The sequence below is a fragment of the Belonocnema kinseyi genome, chromosome 2 (genome assembly GCF_010883055.1).
Source record: "Belonocnema kinseyi isolate 2016_QV_RU_SX_M_011 chromosome 2, B_treatae_v1, whole genome shotgun sequence".
Taxonomy (NCBI): domain Eukaryota; kingdom Metazoa; phylum Arthropoda; class Insecta; order Hymenoptera; family Cynipidae; genus Belonocnema; species Belonocnema kinseyi.
In genome coordinates, this window is record NC_046658.1 from 39,584,420 (window position 1) to 39,606,793 (window position 22,374).

General features: G+C 30.6%; 1 protein-coding gene across 2 annotated transcripts in view; it reads right to left on the reverse strand.

Moving 5' to 3' along the window:
- Positions 1 to 367: 367 nt before the first annotated feature.
- LOC117166993 (protein O-GlcNAcase) overlaps positions 368 to 22,374 on the reverse strand; it is a 104,271-nt gene continuing 82,264 nt past the window's right edge. The window contains exons 9-13 of one of the 2 annotated variants that reach the window (XM_033351520.1): positions 15,421 to 15,506; positions 15,004 to 15,173; positions 14,406 to 14,604; positions 12,476 to 12,635; positions 368 to 1,352 (exon numbers count right to left, since the gene is read on the reverse strand). In XM_033351520.1, coding sequence (XP_033207411.1) covers positions 1,219 to 1,352; positions 12,476 to 12,635; positions 14,406 to 14,604; positions 15,004 to 15,173; positions 15,421 to 15,506 — 749 coding nt within the window. In that variant the 3' untranslated portion in view covers positions 368 to 1,218. Of the gene's footprint in view, positions 1,353 to 7,600; positions 7,654 to 12,475; positions 12,636 to 14,405; positions 14,605 to 15,003; positions 15,174 to 15,420; positions 15,507 to 22,374 lie in introns of those variants that run through there. The other variant, XM_033351521.1, reaches the window with a different exon arrangement.

A 22,374-nucleotide genomic window follows, 5' to 3' on the forward strand; every position in this document is an offset into this window, starting at 1 on the left:
ACAATGAAGGGTAAACCGAGCACCGGTCTCTGCAGATATGCAAGGGAATTTGAAAAGTTAGCCAGGGAAATGCCCACGGAGGGAGGGATAAAGTATGCGAACAAGGGGGATCAGGACTGGTGTACTGAGTTGTTACTTAGATGGTAAGGTAAAAAAATGTGATATCGACACCATGGGAAATTGTTTAGTGATACGATTGCTTTGTTATTCCAATATTCAGTGTGATATTATTATAGCTATAGTTAAGGGTTTATACCAAGTTAAAAGGATATATCTGTAAAGAAATTCATCTAACTACTTATAATAGACAGAGGGAAACAACAAATGTAAAAACATAAGAAAGGTATACGTAGGAGAAAATAAATTCTATTCTATTCTATTAGGATAATTAAAATAATGATTAAGACTTGTATCTGATCTCTACCAGTTCCATTAAAATGTTTGCTTGCTTAAATTCACGCAGCATTACAATGAATGAAATGAACACCTTAATTACATTGAGTTTCCAACCAGCATAGATTTAATTGCATTTAAGGTTGGATATAGTTTTTTATCAAAATGGACCAAGATTGAAACTGCTGTGAAAATGCTACTGACACTGACAAAAAGTACTTTATACATGTGTGACTGTCCATAAAGAAAGGAACCCAACTCGCAAAAAATCTGTTTTTAGTGTTTTACAAAAATGTCCTTTAATAGTGTTCCTGTGTTGGATCACCTCTTCAATCGGTCCTCCTGTAAAATGCACTTTCCAGGAGTTGGGTTCCTTTTTCGTGGACGGTCACATATAGCATAATTTTTAATTCTTTCATTCGTTCGTTGAGCTATTTTAATCTTACTTTCGATATGCTGAAATGTAAATTTGTTTATCCACTTAAGTATAATATATTTACAACTCGCTTTGCGTTAAAATTTATATTAACGCGTAGATTGGTGTATCGTATGAATGTAGAGTATGCAAGGTTCCACATGATTTGACAAGCCTTGATACTCCTATATCAAGACGAGACTTCTGATTCCTCCAAATTGTGTAATGATACATACATCTTTATGAGAAAGTCCTCCGAATATTTTTTTCTTACGATTAGTCTCACTGCCGGTGTGTTAACAATAGTGCGATTTTGCAGCCAATTGTCCCAAAAGGTTCTCTTGTTTCTTTGACATTCATCCTAGCAGAAGCACTTTGTTGGCAATTATTACACCAATACTCCGTTTCTGTTAGAAACTCCTGCACATCAGGAGCGTTGAATTATCATCCAAACTCGGCGCGTAATCTACAAACCCAAGTTTGGCATAGAATTCATGAGTTTCCTTATCCTTAGCTGGTATCGTCGTGTGAACGCCGAAAGAACCTAAGGAGGAAAAAGTTTTACTTTTATATATTATAAAAAAGACATATGATTCATTGCCAAACAATTATGAAACTTAATATGAGATTTATTTTCTAAACAACATTTTTTTTAATTGAATAACTCATACCGAAAATAGAGAACAATACCACTTTCTAAAGATGAAGGACCACTTTTATATTCGAGATACACTTTTAACACACTAGGGAGATAACAAACTGGACATTTAACAAACTCGCAGATAATAAACTTCAAGATTATTTTCAAAATATGTATGACGGAGATAAAAAACGTGAGATTCTTTTTCAAAATATATAACTGAACAAGAAGCCTTGTATGGTGCATAAGTTTTAAACAGTTTTTAGACGGTTTTAGGAATAAGAAGAGATGCCCATATAAATAAATCTGTAAAGGAAACCCACTGGGAATCCTTGCAAATGTAAAAAGATTCCTATATACTGTATGGCTCAAGGTGTTTAGTGAAATTTAATGTTCAAATTCCCGGATTTTACAGATCGGAATTAATGTTTCTCACGGTTCCTCTTGTGATATATGTGTCTGATTTTTATAGCTCATGGTTCATTTAAAAAAGTACTAAAAGATACTAGAAAAGTTGATAAAGCTAATATTGTTTTATTCGAAACCACCGTGTTATGAGTCTATTATGCCCATAGAAAGAAAAGTGAGCGGATAGGCCTTCACCATACCATCCAGCTAAAGGCAGTTAATTAGTTGCAAACGCCACCGGGTAGTCAGATAATTAGTTCCACAAATGGCCACTGAATAACGCACAGTGTATTTAATTAATTTACTGTATTCATATATATCAAACTTGACCTCGGAACGAACTTTTTCAAATTTTGCGCCATACGAAATTATCAATCACTGCTTAAATACATGGGAGCCATATTAGGTATTCTCACTTCAACCACCAACTAACTTCACTTCGTTAAGGGCTTAGGGGAAAACAATGAACCAAATGTATGGGACAAAACTTTATTTTTGTAATATTTCCATAACGAAAAATAATTGTTATCACGTTCTTATTTCATTAAATAGTTTGAAAAAAATAAAAACTATTTTTCAAATACACTTCTAAAGAAAAATTAGTTTTTACGAAGATATTAGCAAAATAGGACAAAAAATGGAGCGAAATTTTAACCTTGCCTGGATAATCTTTCATCTTATAATCGCTCCATTTTTATTCGAGGTACAGCGACAAATACGACGCCAGCGCTATCAGCGTCGTTTAACTTCATTAAATTGGAGAGAAATGGGGATTCCCATCTGTCAGCTATATTTTGCGCTTTTTCTAAATGGTATTAAATAAGCTCTAATTTGTTTACAATAATGTGATTTATTTCGGAGGAAATATATCAGTAAGAAACATTTTTTTTGTGTTTTCTGTTGATGATTCTAGATGTTTTACCAAAATTTACTCACTTCAGCGCGACGCAGTCGACGAGTTCAGAATTATTTTCCTAACCTATAAAATCGTTCTATATCATCATAAATTCTAGTAAATTCTTTAAACCACCATGATAATAAAATCATTTAAATCTTTACAAATTCCGTGAAAGTTTTTGAATTCTTGAAAATACCTTGACAGGTTTTAAGATCTCTTCAAATAATTAAAATCATCGAAAATCTTATGAAATCCCTTGGAGTTATTTAAAATAGCCTCAAATAAATTAAATCCTTTGGAATCCCAATAAATGACTAAAATCAACTGAAAATTCCTTGAAATCTGTTAAAAAATACCCTTAAATATTGCAACCGAAATTCTTATGAATAAATTATGTCAAGTCAATTGACATTAAGAACTTTGAAACTCACTTATAAGTTAAAATCATTGTATTCCTCAGAAATGTTCTAGAATCTTTTGGAAAATTGTTACATGTTTTTGCTCATATTATAATACCTTTTTGATGGACGGAGAGAAATCTAGTTTGAAACCTGTGGATCATTGTTAGAAATATGTGACTAAGTCTATACAAATATTAAGAATAGGAATGAAAAGGGACTCCGTGTAAGAACGCGTTTAGAGTCGGGGGTAGTAGACTGTGGGCTCACAACGTAAATGGGAGAGTGATACGGATAAGGCCAATTTTCACATGAGATGTTCGTCTGATGATGAGGAACGTAAAAATAGGTGCCTGGCAGGTGTGAGTGGATGCGTTCACCTGTGGCGACCTGTCAAAGGTGCGAATTTTTGGCAGTTAACTTACGTGACTCGGATAAGGTTGAAAATTGGTGTAAATGTAGGGGCTGACATTAGAAATAGCACCTGCGCATTGCCAGGCACTTACCTGGATGCAAAAGTGTTGCCAGGCGACTTCGAAGTCGCCGGACATTCAGGTGAAATTTCTTGAATTTGATTTTACAAGAAAAACTTTGAAACAAAAGTTGGTCCACTCCCAGAGATGCATATTTTCATTGGTATATAATTTTTTGATAAAATCGATATGTTTGGAGAAAACATCGATTAAAGAAATACCATGACAATAAAAAGCCCTTTTTATTGACAAGTGATTTTTTCGAAAATTATTAAGAGACAAAAGATACTCTATTACAGGTATACTCCAAGATGAAAAAGAAGTATTTGTTCAAAATTTTAATATTTACCAAGTTATTCGCATTTTTCCTTCTTTTTCCCATTTTTTTAATCACCTGCTGTATCTTTAGCTATTTAAAAGAAGGTGTGCTCAAAATTTTAATTTAAAATACCCATTATTTATTATTGTTAAAGTTTATGTTTTGTCGCGGAGATACGTTTGATCTTTATTTCCGTGACGAATGTCAAGTTTCCCAGACCCAGCGTGGGTCATTGGCGTAGGCATTACGATTGTATTTTTAATGCTATAGAACTGCAATAAAAATGCAGCACGAAGAATTTGTAATGACTACGCCAATGAGTCACGCAGGGTCTGGGAAACTTGACATTCGTCACGGTAATAAAGATCGAACGTATCTCGACGACAAAACATAAACTTTAACAATAATAAATAATGGGTATTTTAAATTAAAGCGATTTTGTTGTTTAATTTTTATAATCATATTCATCTTTATTACAACTTTCTACGATAATCAGAAGCTGAGAACGTGACACTGATTATGATTATTTATAGCAGAATAAGCTATTGTTTTAATTGAAAGTGGCTGACGCCAATTCATTGCACAAGACTATTTTTATTCGTGTACTAATTTTGAGCACACCTTCTTTTAAATTTCTAAAGATACAGCAGGTGATTAAAAAAATGGGAAAAAGAAGGAAAAGTGCGAATAACTTGGTAAATATTAAAATTTTGAACAAATACTTCTTATTCATCTTGGAGTATACCTGTAATAGAGTACCTTTTGTCTCTTAATAATTTTCGAAAAAATCACTTGTCAATAAAAAGGGCTTTTTATTGTTACGGTATTTCTTTAATCAATGTTTTCTCCAAACATATCAATTTTATCAAAAAATTATATACCAATGAAAATATGCATCTCTGGGAGTGGACCAACTTTTGTTTCAAACTTTTTCTTGTAAAATCGATTTCAAGAAATTTCACCTGAATGTCTGGCGACTTCGAAGTCGCCTGGCAACACTTTTGCATCCAGGTAAGTACCTGGCAATGCGCAGGTGCTATTTCTAATGTCAGCCCCTACATTTACACCAATTTTCAACCTTATCCGAGTCACGTAAGTTAACTGCCGAAAATTCGCACCTTTGACAGGTCGCCACAGGTGAACGCATCCACTCACACCTGCCAGGCACCCATTTCTACGTTCCTCATCATCAGACGAACATCTCATGTGAAAACTGGCCTTTTCCGTATCACGTTCCCATTTACGTTGTGAGCCCACGGTCTATAGAGTACAGCAACGAAAGGAAGATCGAGTTACAAGGAACGTAACAAAAATAAACAGAGATTCTTATTGGGTACGGACATGACCTTGAAGTTAAGCCGATGACAGGCAGTGCCCGCGGCGGCCAAAGCCTGAAATTCCCAGGGGATAGAAATTTGACATTTACACAAGTTAGCACGTGTGAATTGTTTTTAAATATAATAAATAAATAGATGATTGCTTTGAAAACGTATGTAACATTTTGCAAAACGAAACTAAATAATAGAGGAAACTTTCTTGCAAAAATACTTAGTGAAAAAATGGTCTTTTCATTCCAGCCAAACCCGTTCTAGTTTCGTTGTTGGTTATGAACATAAGGATAAAAATTGCCGGTAGAATGTCAACAAGCGGATTGATGATGTAGATTTTAATTATAACAGGATTTTAAGCTATAAGTTATTCTATCGATTTTCATTCTGAAACATTGAATAGGGGGAAAAGTTTGTTACTTAATTAATCGCGGATTGACGTAGGGCAGCGAAGGAATCACTGTAATCCAAATAATTTAACCAACAATCGATCCTACAGAGCACTTTGTACCAAAAAGAAGGTTTTGGTTGTTTTGAAACATTAGAGCAGATGTAACCTCCGGAAGCTACGACCACGATCGTTCACCGAACGACAGATCCCGACGCAACCGGAAGTAATACGTCATCCGACTCGTCACTTCCCACAAAACCACTCCAACCAAAAGGCACGATACGTCACTCAAAACAGAAGGAAAATTCCAAGAAGAATAAGCATTGTGGAAAAATCATTCTGTCAACAATGTAACCCAAAGGTCACTCAAAAGAAAACCAATAACATTCAATAAATTATTAACAGTTTAGTATTAATTCATATGGTAAAGGTACAGAAGTGAAAGTAAAGGAAATAAGCCAAATTCAGTGCCGCGTTATCAGATTTACTATTATAGATGCTTTGTATTTTTAAGGCTTCAGTAAACATTTACTCTAACTTTATGAACTTCAAAATCAAAATGTACCATACAGGCATCTTAGGACATGAAAATACCAATCGTATTTTTATCTGGAATTGTACAATTTGCACACTAGAATATCCCTGTTTGAAATAGAGCAAATTAAGTATATGCTTAACATTGATTATTTAATTTTCAAATTTAATTTGTTTGAATAATTTTTCTTTCGAAATTCCGTTTTTTACTAAAATAAATTACTATTAGTCTGGTGAAATATTGATTAACATTGATTTATTAATTTTCAATCATTTAAACAAATTTCATTTTTTCAAATACATTTTTTCAAAATTATTTTTTTTTACCAAAATATTACTGTTTTATCGTTAAGTGACATAAATTTATTTTCAATTATTCACCAATCGTTAAAGTATTAAATTATTACTTATTTTCCACAAACTTCGATTTGTTTGAACAATATTTTTTCACAAAATATACTTCATAAAATTAAAATTAAAATAAAATATACTCCATAAATGTTATGGGATAATTAAGCGTTCCAACCTCAAAATCTCACAACTAGCATTACGTTTTAAAAAATAATCAATCGTATAAATATAATATTACTGACCCAATTAACACAATAATTTTTCCAGATAGTATTTCTTTTTCAAAAAACAAGAGTATTGAAATACTTTATGTGGTATTTGTAATCCGAGAGGAGATCTGTCATTGAAAAATAGAAATTCAAAATCCAACTCCGACCAAACCGTTTAATAAACTCGAGCAAAAGTTTTTTTCCCGGACTCGAGATCTTATCAACTTTCCTACAGACACTCTTGTTATCTGATGATTAAACTCTTATTTTCAGTATAAATTTATTTAATTTCAATCGCATGTAAACAAGTGGAATTCATCCCTAAGAAATTGCCACTTTTAGATAACAGATGGCGCCAGGCCGTTTCCGTGGCCGTACCCAATACAGGTTTTTAAATGTGAGGAAGGCGTTGCAGAATCGTTGTTATCGTTGTTTGTACGTTTTATTTGAGACGTACTGTAAGTGAATAATATTTAAATTTAATTTTCTAGCTTAAAAATTGAATCGAACGATTATAGTTCTACTAATCTTATTTAGTAAAAATCTGACAGTAAAAACAAAAGCAGCAAACACAAATAATTTATTTGAACATTTGAGTGAAAAAATTTGTATAGATACAAAATACTTAAATCTGAAATTAATATTCTAACTTTAAAGTTGAATTTGAACATTGAATCGAAGGCTATCTGAAATTAAAAGAAATAAATCTTAAAAATGAAAATATTTAAATGATAAGAATTTAATAAAATCTTGCTAAAAGCTAGCATTTATTTATACATTTTTATAAAATGTAAGAATGGACATTTTATAATATAATAAATAGTGTAATAGTAAAATAAATTCCAAACGTAGGTAAGTGAAGTAAACGGTGTTCATTAAAATTTTTTATTTTATTCCTGAAACAAGCAAAAAAGAATTTTTTAGGAAAGCGAAATAACAGTCCGTAAAATTAAATTCAGCTTATAAAGACAAAAACAATAGTTACTACCGAGCTGAAGTGTTTCTGAATTGAGAACAAAAAAGCACGGTTAAACCAAATTATCTAGTTCCGAGAAATAAAATGTAGAAGTTTACAATCTCAAAGAAACAGAAACCAAAAATTGCAATAGAGTCGCCTTTTCAATTGATTCTTTATTCCTGGGTAAGTTCCTAGAATATTTGACATTGCACGACGCACCTTACTTCGACCCTAATCTCAACTATACGTAGTGATATATATATCACATTCAATTTTATTAGTCTATTAAACAGTTATTTATGGATATGATAATGATGCGATATCGTAATCACAACTTAACAGTTCAGAAAGGGTACCTGTACTCGAGCAATAGACACTAGTACCATAATAATTTATAATGTTATACAGCACTCTTCATAATGATTATTTTTCCATTTTTTTCCGTGTGATATTATAACTAAACATTTTCGATCTTATCAAATCGTTCCATATCTTACAAAATTATAGTCCGTTCTTTCAAACCCCATGGAAATTTGTTTTAATCGTCTGAAATCATTTAAATCTTTCGATTTTAATTGATAAATTTTTAATTTTTCGAAAAAGCCATTGGAATATCTTTAAATAACCTAAGATATTTCACATTCTTTGATATCAGTTTTAATTATTGAAATATTTTGAAATCCCTTGAGATTTTTTCAAGCGCTCGCAAATTTATTGCAATTTTTAAAATACCTGCAAATTTTCAAAATTATTTGAAATGCCTTGAAATTATTTAAATCAATTGAAAATTCCTTGGATTTTTTTTAATATTCTTGAATTTCAAAATTCTTTAAAATCTTGGGAAACACCTTGAAATATTTGGAAACCTTTGAAATCCTATGAAAATCCTTAATTCTTGTAAATAAATTCTTTGAAATTCATAGAAATTTGATAAAATCCTGTAAAATTACATGAAATCGGATAATTTCTGAAACCCTTTAAAATTGTTTAAAATATATTTAGCGCTTTTAAAATCCCTTAAAATCATTGAAATCCTCTGAAATTATATCAAATCCCTTGGAGCCATTCAAAATATCCTAACACTACAAATCCCATAAATTCCTTCGATATCCTACAAAATTTTAGTAAATTCTTTAAGGGCATGTGATATTTAGAAAATTGTCGATTTTACCAGTTTTGGGTTCCCTCGGCTTTTTTTCTAGAATAATAAATATTTGTCTTAAAAATTTGGGAAATGATAGCGTACATGCTAACGGACGTCTCCACACACTTTTTTGTGGATTAATTAAAAAAAAGTTTTAATTTAGCAAAATGTGATTAATTTGCGTAGCGCTTAGGAAATAGTATCGATTTTTTCAGTGTTAGATTCCCCCGGATTTTTTCCTAGGATAAGAAACATTTTGCCTTCAAAATCTGGGAAATGATAGCGAAAATGCTAACGGACGTCTCCACACACTTTTTTTGTGTTTTTTATCAAAAATTTTTTGATATTGCTAACAACGTGCGTGTATATTTCGAGGTTATGTGTGTTACAATTCACCCGAGCGTTAATTCCAAACTACACAATATTTTTGGACGAAAACTTTGGACTCACAAATAAACATAGTAACTAATATCCCGGAACTAACCTTGTTTGCAGGCAATCAAAAAAGTTTATTTCATAAATAATTTCCAGATTATCGGAAAGGCAGAGATGAAAAACAACGGAACCCTACCGAAAAGAATCTTTTAGTACATACTGAAAAAAAATTCTTTAGCTCAAACAAGCTCAGAGAAATTCTCCACAGGCACTCAGGTAGATATTTTTAAAGGTCCAGGAAGCTCGTTTGAATGGTCTGAAGGCATTAAAATATCCTTTCCGAAATTGAAATAAGAATACGATCATAAATAACAAGCAGAGATTTCTCGTAAATGGAATGAGATACGTCAAAAAAGACAACATTTTTTAATTCAACTAGAAAATTGTATATCAGTATATAAGTTATAATTATAAATAAGTATAATGAGAAAATTTATCAATTAAAAAAAAATGTTAATAATTTGAAAGGAAATTTAAAAAGGGAGAGCGGATTAGCCACGACCAACTACTGTAAATAACTCTGTCCGCCCGGTACGTGCCGAATACAAAAGGAACATTATATTACCGTCGCACCACTCTTAAAACGACCACTAAAAGGATCTTGAAAAGGACCCAAATCTCTCAAACTATCTCCGACACTATTTTGTTTCAAATCGAATTTGTTTAAAGACTCAAATGGGCCAAGCTATTTCGCTAAAGAAAACTCGGAGATTTCTTTCGGTAGGGAACCTCAAAATAATGTATATGCAGAAAATTTTTATTTTGCACAATACATTTTTTTGTTATTATTCCTCAAAAAAGCGTCCGGGGACGTCCGTTATGATATTTTATAGCATCTCCGAATTCAGTTTTCACAAATTTTCATTTTCGTGGAAAAAAGCCGGGGAAACTGTAAGTATCACATGCCCTTAAAATCCCACTGAAAAGTTCTTAAATCGTCAAACTGCACTTTTACAATAAAATACAATTAAGTACACAGTAAAAATTGTAATTTTTTGATAAAATTTGTGATTGTAAAATTTTTTTAAATCGTCAGAATACTAGTAAAAACGAATTCGAGTTTCTAATAGAATTCTAGTAGAGGGGACCTTCACTCATGTACATAACTTTTCCTCATTCAGAAAAACTTTCTCCTGAAAATTGTCTTTTTAGTTCTAAATTTTATTTTTTGGTTGATAATTGAATAATTTACGTAAAAGGACATCCGTTTTGGTTGCGAATTCAACTGTTTTGCTAAAAATTCATCACTTTGTGTTAGAAATTCTGCTCTTTTCGTAGAACAGTAACCTTTTCTTAAAAATTGATATTTTGTTGCTGTTAAATCAACTGAAATCTTTTTTGGATGAAAACTATTTTTTCTGAAAATTTGTCTTCTTGATTTAAAATTTCATCTTTTTTAGTACAGATATAGCACGTAAGATGTAATGAAACCCATAAACATTTATGAGTCAGCAGTGTACTGGTCCATCAGGAGGCAGGTGACTAAAAACCTGTGGAGTGGCGGGAGGTAGCTCTAAGAAAACATCTAGAGGCTACTAATGTCACATGAAACGCTCAGACCGTGGTCTAAGGATAACATAAGTGAAAGACAAACTCCAAACTACACCATACTCCTTATTTTGTACCTAGTACAACATCGTCGCAAAATACTTTAAACGCCGCCTTGAATGAATTCATAATATCCTCATCTCATCAGGCCCTTGACTTAGTCCGTGGTTGATGATAATAAAAAAACTGTTCCACAAGAGAACAAAATTTAAAAAAATAGATTTAATAAATGCTCAGGCGTTTAGGAGCCTGGACTTTCTGTTACAGCTCCGGGGATCGATCCTTGGGTTGGCACCTCTGGAAATTTTTCCATGTACTTTTACTGAGGTTCTGCGAGTTCGAATCTCATCTTAAGTTATAGGAACCATCATTATGCACTTGACTGCAATCCAGTCCATGGATGGTGGCGTACAATAGTAGTATTATTGCGTATTAAGAGGAAGACGACGGTTTTTTTCGTGTCGAGTGCAATTTTTTTGGGACGAGTTGTAGGTGAGAGTACCGAAGGTGCCCTTACAGAAGAAGAGTTTAAAAATAGTTACGAAAAGGGCATCCTACAAGGCATGCACGATACTTTTTACACCAAGATCATGAAAACGCAGTAAGTTTGAACTTACCAAATTACAAAGAAAAACCTTTCATGCTGCATGAAACGTTTCATTAGACTAAAATTCTAGAAACGTTCGCACGGCATAAAATGAGGCTGTAAGTAGTTACTGATTTTTTTTATCGTTCAGTACTAATGCAAGCCAATTTGGAGGTTGCAAACCGCTAGGTAGCGCCAACTGCTCTAGTCAAAGTTCCGCGAAAATTTGAATCGGATATATGAAAAAATGCTCTTTTTAATACAAATTAATAATAAATGTTACCAGGTTATTCACAAAGTAAGTTAATACTTTAAGTTAGTTTGTAAAAGAAAAAATTGTAAAACTATTGTAAGAATGCTTCTGAAAAGAGGCATTTTCGTATTTGTGATGTTACGGCACTTCAAAGAAGAGTCATTTCATTCGTCTCCATTCATTCCGTTCATATCATTTGAAACACGCCATTTTACATTCAGCCCATAAGCATGAAATACCCTGTTTTCATGAGTGTTGTGAAACATAAATAAAATACATTCTTGACTAATCATACATACTGGAAAAGCCCCGTGTAGAAATGTTTGTACACAAATTCAACTCAAAAACAACAAATGCTTAAGAGATACTGAATTGTAACCATTTTAAGTCTGAGAATTTCTTTTTTTTATGCAGAAAATCAAATTTTCTAATTTAAATTTATAACCACAGATTTCCCAGGATAGTTGCATATTTTTCATGTAGCACAAAATTACTTTCAAATCAGTAGCGTAGCCCGGGGGGGGGGGGGCTTGGAGTATCAAGCCCCCCCCGGAAACTAAGTATTTTCATTATTCAATTCCCTTTTCCCCCACCCTTTGCCCATACAAAAACTCGAAGCCCCCTCCGAAAAAAATCGAAGCCCCCCCCCCCCGAAAAAATCCTGGCTACGCCGCTGCTTTAAATTCACGGCTTTCCCATATCGCTAGATACACTGTGTATATGTAACGTGTGTCGGTAGCCTGATTGTGAATACAATTGATGGAAACTATGAAATTTTATTTGAAACTACTCACCATTGGCCCTCAAAGCCGCGAGGATGCAAGTAATAAGCCTTTTCGGAACAGACTGATCCGTTACAGTTGGTAATACTGAACACATAATACGGGATGGATGCTGTCTGCTCAATTGCTCTGGCACGTCGGGATTGTAAGAGTGGAAATATTGAATTGCCTCCTAAACAAATATTATATATATAGACGAACACACACACACACACACACACACACACACACACACACACACACACACACACACATATATATATATATATATATACAGTGTACAAAAAGCTTTGATGATATATTTTCAATAGGGTGGTACAAAAAAAGACATTTTCAAATTTCTGCAATTAGACTGAAAAATATGGTAGGCTACATGCAAATAGAAATTCCGTATTTTTTTTTTTATTGAAAAAAACTAATTAATAGGACTCCGCATTTCACTTTTCTCTCTTACGGAGTAATTAACATATAAAATTACATTTATTTTTTCAACTGCAATTCTGCAATAGTAGTTATGATTGTATTTGTTTGAACCTTTAGGCATTTACTTGCATACGAATGATAATGCATTTTATCATACTTAGATGTTTTAATAATGCCATGTAAGAATTTAACAGAGTCAATTACCGTTATATCGCAATATTCAAACTCATATACTGGGCTTTCTATATATTTTCATCATCTAATATCAAACCGGTAGGCTTCTTCAAACCTTCTTAAAGGGTGTCAGAGGGAGAAATTAAATAAATTTAATCGGAAAGTACATAAAAAAAATATTTATCTTAGTTTTATTTTAAAAATTAGAAGATTATTTAGCAGCGGCTTTTTTATTGATTAAACAATAAACATTAAATGAATAATAATTATTAAATAATTAAAATCAATGACATTTAAAAAATGATTATTAATTATAATTATTAATGTTAAAAGATTATAATAAAAATTAATAAAAAGTTGAAATATTCAGTATAACAATAATAATAGGTTAATGAAAATTTAAATTAAATGAATTAAAATCAAATTAATTAAAATTTACAATTTTTCATGATTAATTAATAATTTAATAATGATTTATTAATAAATAATTACTAAATTTGTAATAACTAAATCATCTATTTATTCATAATTAATAATTTAATAATAAGTCATTAATAAAAATTCAATTAATAAATAATTACAATTAACAATGATAATTAAAATCAAATTAAGTAAAACTTAAAATTTTTCATGACCAATAAATAATGATTAAATATTAAGTAATAATAATTGATAATTAGTTAAATATTAATTATCCACTAAATTAAGTATTACTAATTTATTCAATCATTCATTTATCACATTGTGTCAATCGAATTTTACATTTCGTAAGAGATTCTTCAGTTGCTCTTTTTCACAAGTAATGAATGCTATTAATACAGAAGATGCCTGCAAGTGTCTTAGCAACTATTTGACATGCAGTGATGCTTTTTAGGCTATTAACCAGTGAAAGCTTGGCACTTCCAAGGGCGCTGATGATAAGGACGATTAACTTAACAGAATATTCCGGCTATAACCATCGCAACTCATTGCTAGAAGTCAAGAAGAACTATATCAGGCCTCGAGTGCACAACAAAAACAATTGTCGAGAATATAAAGTTCTACTATGTGCTGCATTGTGCCTTTGGATGTAATTCATTCCCGCATGAGTAGAACAACTAGATATTATGTGTCCTAGATGCTCGGGGCGTGCATGAAACGCTCTGTAGCTATTATCGGGAATGTCTTGGCTCCAAATGTAGCGACGGTATGCTTAAGTGGAAGTGACAACGTCTTGACATCCCGAAATGAAAACCCTCCTTACACGACTTGAAACCGGGTGATTTAAGCAAAATATATATTATATGTGCGTGTGTTCAGGATTAAAAACAAAACACCAAATAAGAAAACAACAAAATTACAATACCTGAATATTTTGCGGTAAGTCATTGACGGATTCGCTTAATGGATACTTGGATCTCAGTTCCGGAATCCAAGAAATTGCCATCTTTTGATTATGATTCTTGATATTCAATACTGCTAAGGCGTATCCGACAATACATTCCTCTTCCTCTTCTACAATCATGCAAAACTCTGGACTCAAAGTCAAGTAGTCTCCCACAAGTCTGTGTTTAATAAAAATGAATTAATTCAGTACAGTTTTTCAAACAAGTAAATTTTTTTCTCAAAACTGAGGTATGGATAAAATAAATAAAAATATATATTTCACTATTTACAATACTATCGAATTCGAAAACGCTCTAACGGCATCGAAATTTCTATTCGATTATTAAGTCCATACGTAGCGCCACCTTTTTTTACACAATAGTTATTAAACTGGCCCACCAAACTACAAAAAAGATTATCAACTAAATTGGTTGTAAATTATTCCTGTGAATATTTATTTTTTTCTAGTAAAATAAGGTTGAACGAAATTAGTCGGTTCCGTTTAATTCCATAGCTCAATTATTGTAATAAAATTTACTTATCCTCGAAGGATATAAGAACGAAATTTGCTCATCTACCTATCAGCAACTGCAGAAGATAATGTGCAACCAGCCATTCTATTGCAAACGGCGTAAACTGCATCTTCATCGGCCGGCAAATAAGGCCGAATAGTGTATATCTTGCTTGTAGGAATTTCCGGTGCTTTATATACAAACAAATCGTTTCCACTGTCGACGGGTATCAGTCTCTGTAAAAAGGAAATGTGTCTGTTACATAACTGTTATACATAGAATACTGAGTGCAGAAATCCTGCGGGCAAGACAAAAAAGTCGGCCACTAGTGCGCAATTCACAGACGTCTTAACTAAAATTTCAAGCATTTAAGCACACATGCATTAAAGATTCCATTTTTAATCATTTATCGAAAAATACTTAACTTAAAAATGAAGGTGTAACCAGGGTAAACAGTATTGTTTACATTTCAAAAGAGCCTACCTGAAGATCAGCTGTGAGGCCACCTCGAAATACCCAAGGCTCTTGATCTCCGCTCATAAAAGTTTCCTTCCACCCGTTCGAAAACCCTATCCCAAAAGTAGTTGCTTTAATTGCACAAAATGACAAGTTTATACATCAACATCTAGTGAACTAAGTAAATAACTCCCGCTACTTTAAAACTAATTTACGCCTGCATCATGCATTTAAACCAATGAAATGCCTTTTTGCTGGCAGATTTCATTAATTTGTAATAGTACACGCTCAACACTTGCTCGTTTTTAAATTAAACTAAAAATAATTATAAAGACTTTATAATTTATTATAAGCTTCATTCTTCTGCAAATTTGGTTTTAAATTTTTTTACTCTGTAAGAAGTGTTCAGCTTGTATTCGCGCATCAGAAGCACCTGACCTCATGGAAAAGAATGTGGTAGAGCAGGGGTCTTCAGCGAGGGGAAATTTAGTCCCAAATACTTATTTGTAAGATGTCTCGGTTCAAACACTACGCCGCCTCACTCAGCAGGGAAAATACCGTCTCACTCTTACAGCTGAGTAGAGGTTCGTGGTGGTGGAAACAAGACAATGTGGCAAATAAGTATTTGCCGCCGAATTTCCTCTCGCTGAAGAGCCCTATGGTAGAGACATAGATTATTCGGTTATGGCAGATTGCGCCTGAAATTAAACTTTTGTTACTCCTGGAAAGAATATTGTAGTCTGAAACTAAAACAAAATAAATTAGTGATAGCAAATTGGCAGGATGATTTAATCAATCATTCACGAATTCTGTGTGCTTATGTAGTTTGTTTTAGAAAAATATATATTGAGTAAGTTATTAAAATTATTTCTAATTTATTCTGCACTTTCAAATCAAGATTTCCTGACCGATTACATTTATCTTTAAAAATACGAGGACTATCAAGAGCTTATAAAATCCATTTTCCCAATTTTCTAAAATCATCCGAGGATATATTTCACATGGAACATTTCTTTAAATGTAAGGTGTGATTCTATAAAAATTAGTTCAAGTTTGTAGAAATCAATTAAAATCCAAATGCAAGTAGTTTGTATAAATTATTTACAAAAAGGAAAAAGTAAACGCCCACGTATTTAAATTTTCAAATTGAAATCCTAAGAAATCAACAGTTTATAATAATGTGAAGTATACAAAAAAGTAATATCCAAATTAACGATTCTAATGAAGAAAAATTACACATTTTTTAGCCTTACAAAAAATTAAACATTCGAAATTGAACAATGTCAAAGTCAAACGTTCAATAATAAAAGCGAAATACTAAATAGAAGCCGTAAAAATCAAGCAATTTTTATTTTAAAGACTTCAAGCAGAAAAATAAATCTAATTGAATATTCTACATATGGAAGAACCAAAATTCGAAAAATTGAAAAAGAAGCACTGAAAATTGTTCAAATAGTAATACTTTCAACTTAAAATGGTATAAGATTGAACGATTAGGATTGTCTCATTGATAAATTTTCAATCTAGTACTATTCCATTTAAAAATTTTTTAAATTAATTATTGATATATTGATTGAAAATTGTACCATTTTCAGCGATTTTAATTTTATACCAGATAGTTCGTATTGATTCAATTAAAAATTGTAATTTCTAACGTGATTTTAATTTGAAATGGTCTAATTTTTAAGATTTCAATCTTAGCTTATTAAATTTTGAATAAAGTGAATTTATAATCGCCTTGACGAATTTTTTTGCAAATATATATGTAGCATTTATGTAACAAAAATAAAAATGCGAAATTAATAATAGTATTTTGGAAGTTCAAATTTAATTAGTTACTCCAATTTTCTTTAAGTTTTGCATGCCAAAATCTAAATTTCATCAGCCTGAATCGATAAATTATGCCAACATTATTCGGGCTTCACATGTAAAACCTTTAAAGATATGTACAATTAACAAAAATGTTTAAAAATCCCTCTTTTTGGTACATTTTCAAAAAATTGTAACATGCACACAATTTTTTTTAAATTTTCTTAATTTTGAATTTTTACAATCAAAAACCAAACAGAAGAAATTAACCGATTTCAAAATATCTTTTTAGAACTTTAAGATACCAGATTACATCTTTTATTTGCTCGGCTCGGTTCAATTTATTTAGTGCAAAAGTAAAACTATTATACTTATTTAGCCTTCACTTCAAAATTATTAAACTATGAAAGATTTCAACTGGAAATTATACACAGAATTTTATATTCATATATTTGATCAATCTCAAACGCTCCTAATTTAAAATTGTAAAAAATTCAACACTTCAACCGGAAATTGTTAGACTTTAATTATTCAGAAATAATCTTGGAAAAGTTGACCTATTAATGATTTTAATTTGAAATAAATTATTTGGTTAAATCTATAAGGGTTCAAATAACACTTGTTAAAATTTAAAACAAAACATAATAATTACAAAGAATATTTAATTTATCCAGTTATTAACTCCTATCGACTTCATTTCTTGCCTTACATTTTTTTTACACTCCTTTCGAATAAAAACAAATGAAGAAAAAACTCGATATAATTAAAAAAAAATTAACAATGCAGAATTATGAGTCTTTCAAAATGTAAAATTGCCCATTGTAATTGAACCACCGCATCGTACAACGGGATATACAATATTTTGCGAGCAATGGCAAGGCCCCAGAGAGATTTTCAAAACATTATTAAAATTTAATGCTTAAAGTAAATACTCTAGAGAATTAAATTGCGCATCTTTTTTTCAAATGATAAAATATTGTAACTTCCTTCGTTTTTGAAATAATTGCAGAAAACACGACTTTTTCATAGCGTTAAATATTCGTATTTTGTAACTTCAACTTGCTCTAAATCAAAAACTAGTAAGACTTTTCACTTATATTTTCAATAAATTATGTATGAAATTATACTTTAGCTTGTACAGAAATTGAAGTTTATTTTTTTGTTATGAAAATAATTTATTTCTTTTTTCTGGGTAAGTGCATGAAGAACGTTTAAATATTTTCAATCGAAAAGTCTATCCAGGTAAGTTTTAGCAATCAAAAAATTCCAGTACATGAAATATTCAGTAGAATCTGTAGAAGTTTTTCGTAAAGTTTTACTTCAATTGAAGGAGCCGTTTATGAAGTACGAGTATTTCATTGTTGTGCGCACATAAGTTCTTATTGATGATGTATTGTTATGTTATACTATATATACTTTTATAAATATTACTCTGATTAGTATACAACTCTTAAATTATTATATTAAATGATAATTCGAATATGTAAACAGAAACGTGAACAAAATCAGCAACTAAACAAAGGAGGTCCATTTTTACGATCTTGTAAATAAAAGAGTCCAGAATAGTTTCGACCATCGAAGGTATAACATCCAAACTGAAAGAAACAAGAAAATTTGTACTGTAAAGAAGTTTCTTTCAGGGTTGATATGTTACACCGTCGAAACCGTTATGAACGCTTTTATTCACAAAGTCTTAATAATGGACCTCTTTTGTTAAGAATCTGATTTCGTTCGCGATTATGTTTACATTTTCGAATAAACAGTGTAAGCGTGCACACAAGCCAAAGAAGGAAGAAGGAAAAAGCATAATTTAAGGTTGTATACTGATGAAAAGAATGTTTATAAAAGAATATGTGTATAACATATGCAATGTTATAATTTCGAAATTTTTACAGTGATGTGGGAATTTGATTTTTCGGGAAAAGCGACTGAAAAATCCCGAAAAATAAAATTCCTGAAACTGTAAAATTCGTACATTGAAAAATAACCAATAATAAAATTCCCGAAAATATAAAAGTCCCGAAATATAAAATTCGAATTGGAAAATTCACGAAAAATAAAATAAATAAAATTCCAGACAATAAGATATTACCGAATTTTAAAAATCCCCGAAGAAAATGCCTGAATCATAAAATATCCGAACTAGAAAATTCCTGAATTTAAACAATTTAAAAAATTGTTTATTAAATATTATTTATTGAAAATACAATAATCGAATACATATTTCTGGATGAAAAGATTTGTTTGAAAATGTGCATAGTATTTGAAAAAAAACATTAAAAAGTTCTGAAAAATCGAATTTTTTATTAATAAAAAAAAAAAAAAATAATAATAAAAATAAATTTTGATAGAAATCGTTGTTGAATTGAATCCCGCAAAGTTTGTTTCAAAAATGTTATTATGTAGGTACGAAGAAAATTTAGGCAGAACATTTTTGTCTTTCAAAGCACACGTGTTTTTTAATGTATTTTTTAATACAATTTTTATAAAATTATTATTCAGGTGTCGAAGATTTCATTTTTTGGGAATTTTCATTCATCCCTTTCGGAATTTTTGTCAGTGGTCCCATATTTTTATACCTCCTCTTAAAATTATGTAATTTTTCAAAATAAAAAGTCAACATTTGAAAACATTTCAAAATCATCAAAAATATCTATTCTCTTTTAAATTATTTCAAATCTTTTAAAATTATTTCAAATCTTTTAAAATTATTTTAAACATTTTTCGGAACTTTTAAATATCTTTTAGACTGATTCCTATTTTTCCTAACATTTTTGTAAAATCCTGCACACAAAATTGTTTTAAGAGCTTCCAGATTTTTTCTAATATTGTAAATCTTTTGAAATATTTTTTAACATTCTCTTTGAGTTATGTACTTTTTCAAAATAAAAAATCATTTTAATTCTACCCAGAAATTTTTATTGTTTTCCTAATGTTTCAAAATTCTTGAGGAGCTCCAAATTTTGTTCTTTTCTTTGTAAAATTCAGAAACCTCCAGCTTATTTGATTTTTTTCTAATTTAATGCTTATTTAACTGTTCTTTAAGAATCAAAATGAAATACTTTTAGCTTCGAAATACAAATAAAAAAATTAAACAATTATAATAGTAACATTCCAAGCTTAAATTTGTCACTCTGAAATAATACTTCAAAAAGATTTTAAAATTGCGTTCATTTAAGAAGCCATAAACTCGAACTTTACACTTGTGTCACTACTAAGGCTTTTCAATTAAATAAGTTCAAATTTTAACGTTAAAATATGTAAATTTTATCATTTTGAACAGATCTAGAATCACCTTGTAAAATCAATCACTGTTTAGTTTTTAATACTCGAACTGCAGTTCAATTTTCAAATTTACTTTCATTTTCTGATTTGTCCCGGTCGCGAGTCTAGCTTAATATTTAAAACTTTCATTTTTTTGAAATTGCAATTTTTCGGTTGTAACTTACGGGACAATAATTTTATTACTTGAAAGGTTTTCTACAAATCTTGTTGATAATTTCTATATTCTCATCAAAAATGAGAAGGTATTAGTTTTTTTATGAAAAATAACTTTTTCGGATTTTATCAAATGTCGACGTTTTGAGGCCCCGTGAGTCAGAAAAACAAGTTTTTACGTCGGGGTCTGTTTGTCTGTCCGGCGTCGTCGTTGTTGTCTGTACACCGGATAATTTTCGAAAGACTAGTCCGATTGGATTAGGCTTTGACACACTGTTCGAGAGAGAAAATTTTTAAAATCCAAAAAACCAAACGAAAATGGACATTTGAAGCAAAAATAGCTTGATATGGAAAAAAGTCAAGAGGCGAAAAACGCTACTTTTTCAAGGCCCAATGATTATTTTATCACATACTCATCCATACTGAGAAGAGTTTTATACGAAAAATGATTTTCGCGAATTTCATTAAATTTCGACGTTTTGAGGCTCCTTGAGTCAGAAAATAAAGTTTTTACATCGGTATCTGTCTGTCTCTCTGGCGTCTACGTCGTCGTTATTGTGGTTGAGGTTGTCTGTATATCGGATAACTTTTGAAAGAATAGTCGGATTGGATTGTGGTTTGACACACAGATTTTTTTATTTTAAGAATTGTATGTAAAAATTGTACTAATTTTATTTTTATAACAAATATTTTTCTTCAATTAAATATTTGCAATAAAAGAGTTTTGAAGAGATTTTTTAAAAATCTTTCGGGGAATAAAATTAGTATTTATAGGTCGACAAAAGTTTGTTTTCTTTACCAAATTTGACTTTCGTCTACATTTTTCCAGTTTTTTTTTACTATAGTACAATTTACGTTTGCATCTCGGGCGAAGAAATCCATTCTATTCTTTGACAAATATTCTTTGTAAATCAATATTTTTCACAGAAAATTACCCTGAGTGACAGAACGAAATTGGAAACAATAAGAGTTAATTTATTCAGGAACAAGCTTTTTGAAAAAAATGACCTTGAGTGAACCTTCAATATATATTTGTTAATTTTAAAAAAAATCAGGCGTTATTTTCTTACAAAAAAAAATAATTTGTGGGGGGGGGGGGGCAAATAATCAAAAAATAAATAAAACTTGAAGTTGTATGACTTTAATTTGTAACTAAATGATTTGAGAGGATTCAATCTAAAATTATCGAACATTTTCCATTCAAAAATTCAGATGAAATATTTAAATAGCTTTAAATTTGCAATTATTCAATATATTCTGAAGACTACAAATTTAAAATGTCTAAATTATTAAGGTTTTAAAATTTTTTGAAATTGCTGTTCTGGAGACTATTATAGCACTTATTCTTTTATTAAGAAATCACAACCAAAATTGTTTAAAAAAAGTTTTTAAAAGAGTTTTAAAAACCTTAAAAAATGTCAGATGTTTTAATAGTTCAATATATGTGATAGAATCTCTTTAAATATGAAATTAGTCTATACTTTTTCATGTTTGAGCTACAATTATTCCATTTTAGAGTTATAAATTACAGTCGTGAAAACCCAATAAAATGTTTTAATTAATTTATATATAAAACAAAAAACCTTTGTATAATTCAACCTAAATGAAGCTGCAAAAATTCAATTGGAAATTCACTGAATTCAAGGTATAGTTTAAAAAGAAAACTGAAAGCAAAGGATCGACTTTCAAAAGAAGCGAAAGAAAGTGACTCGCTGGATTGCAAATGAACATGGA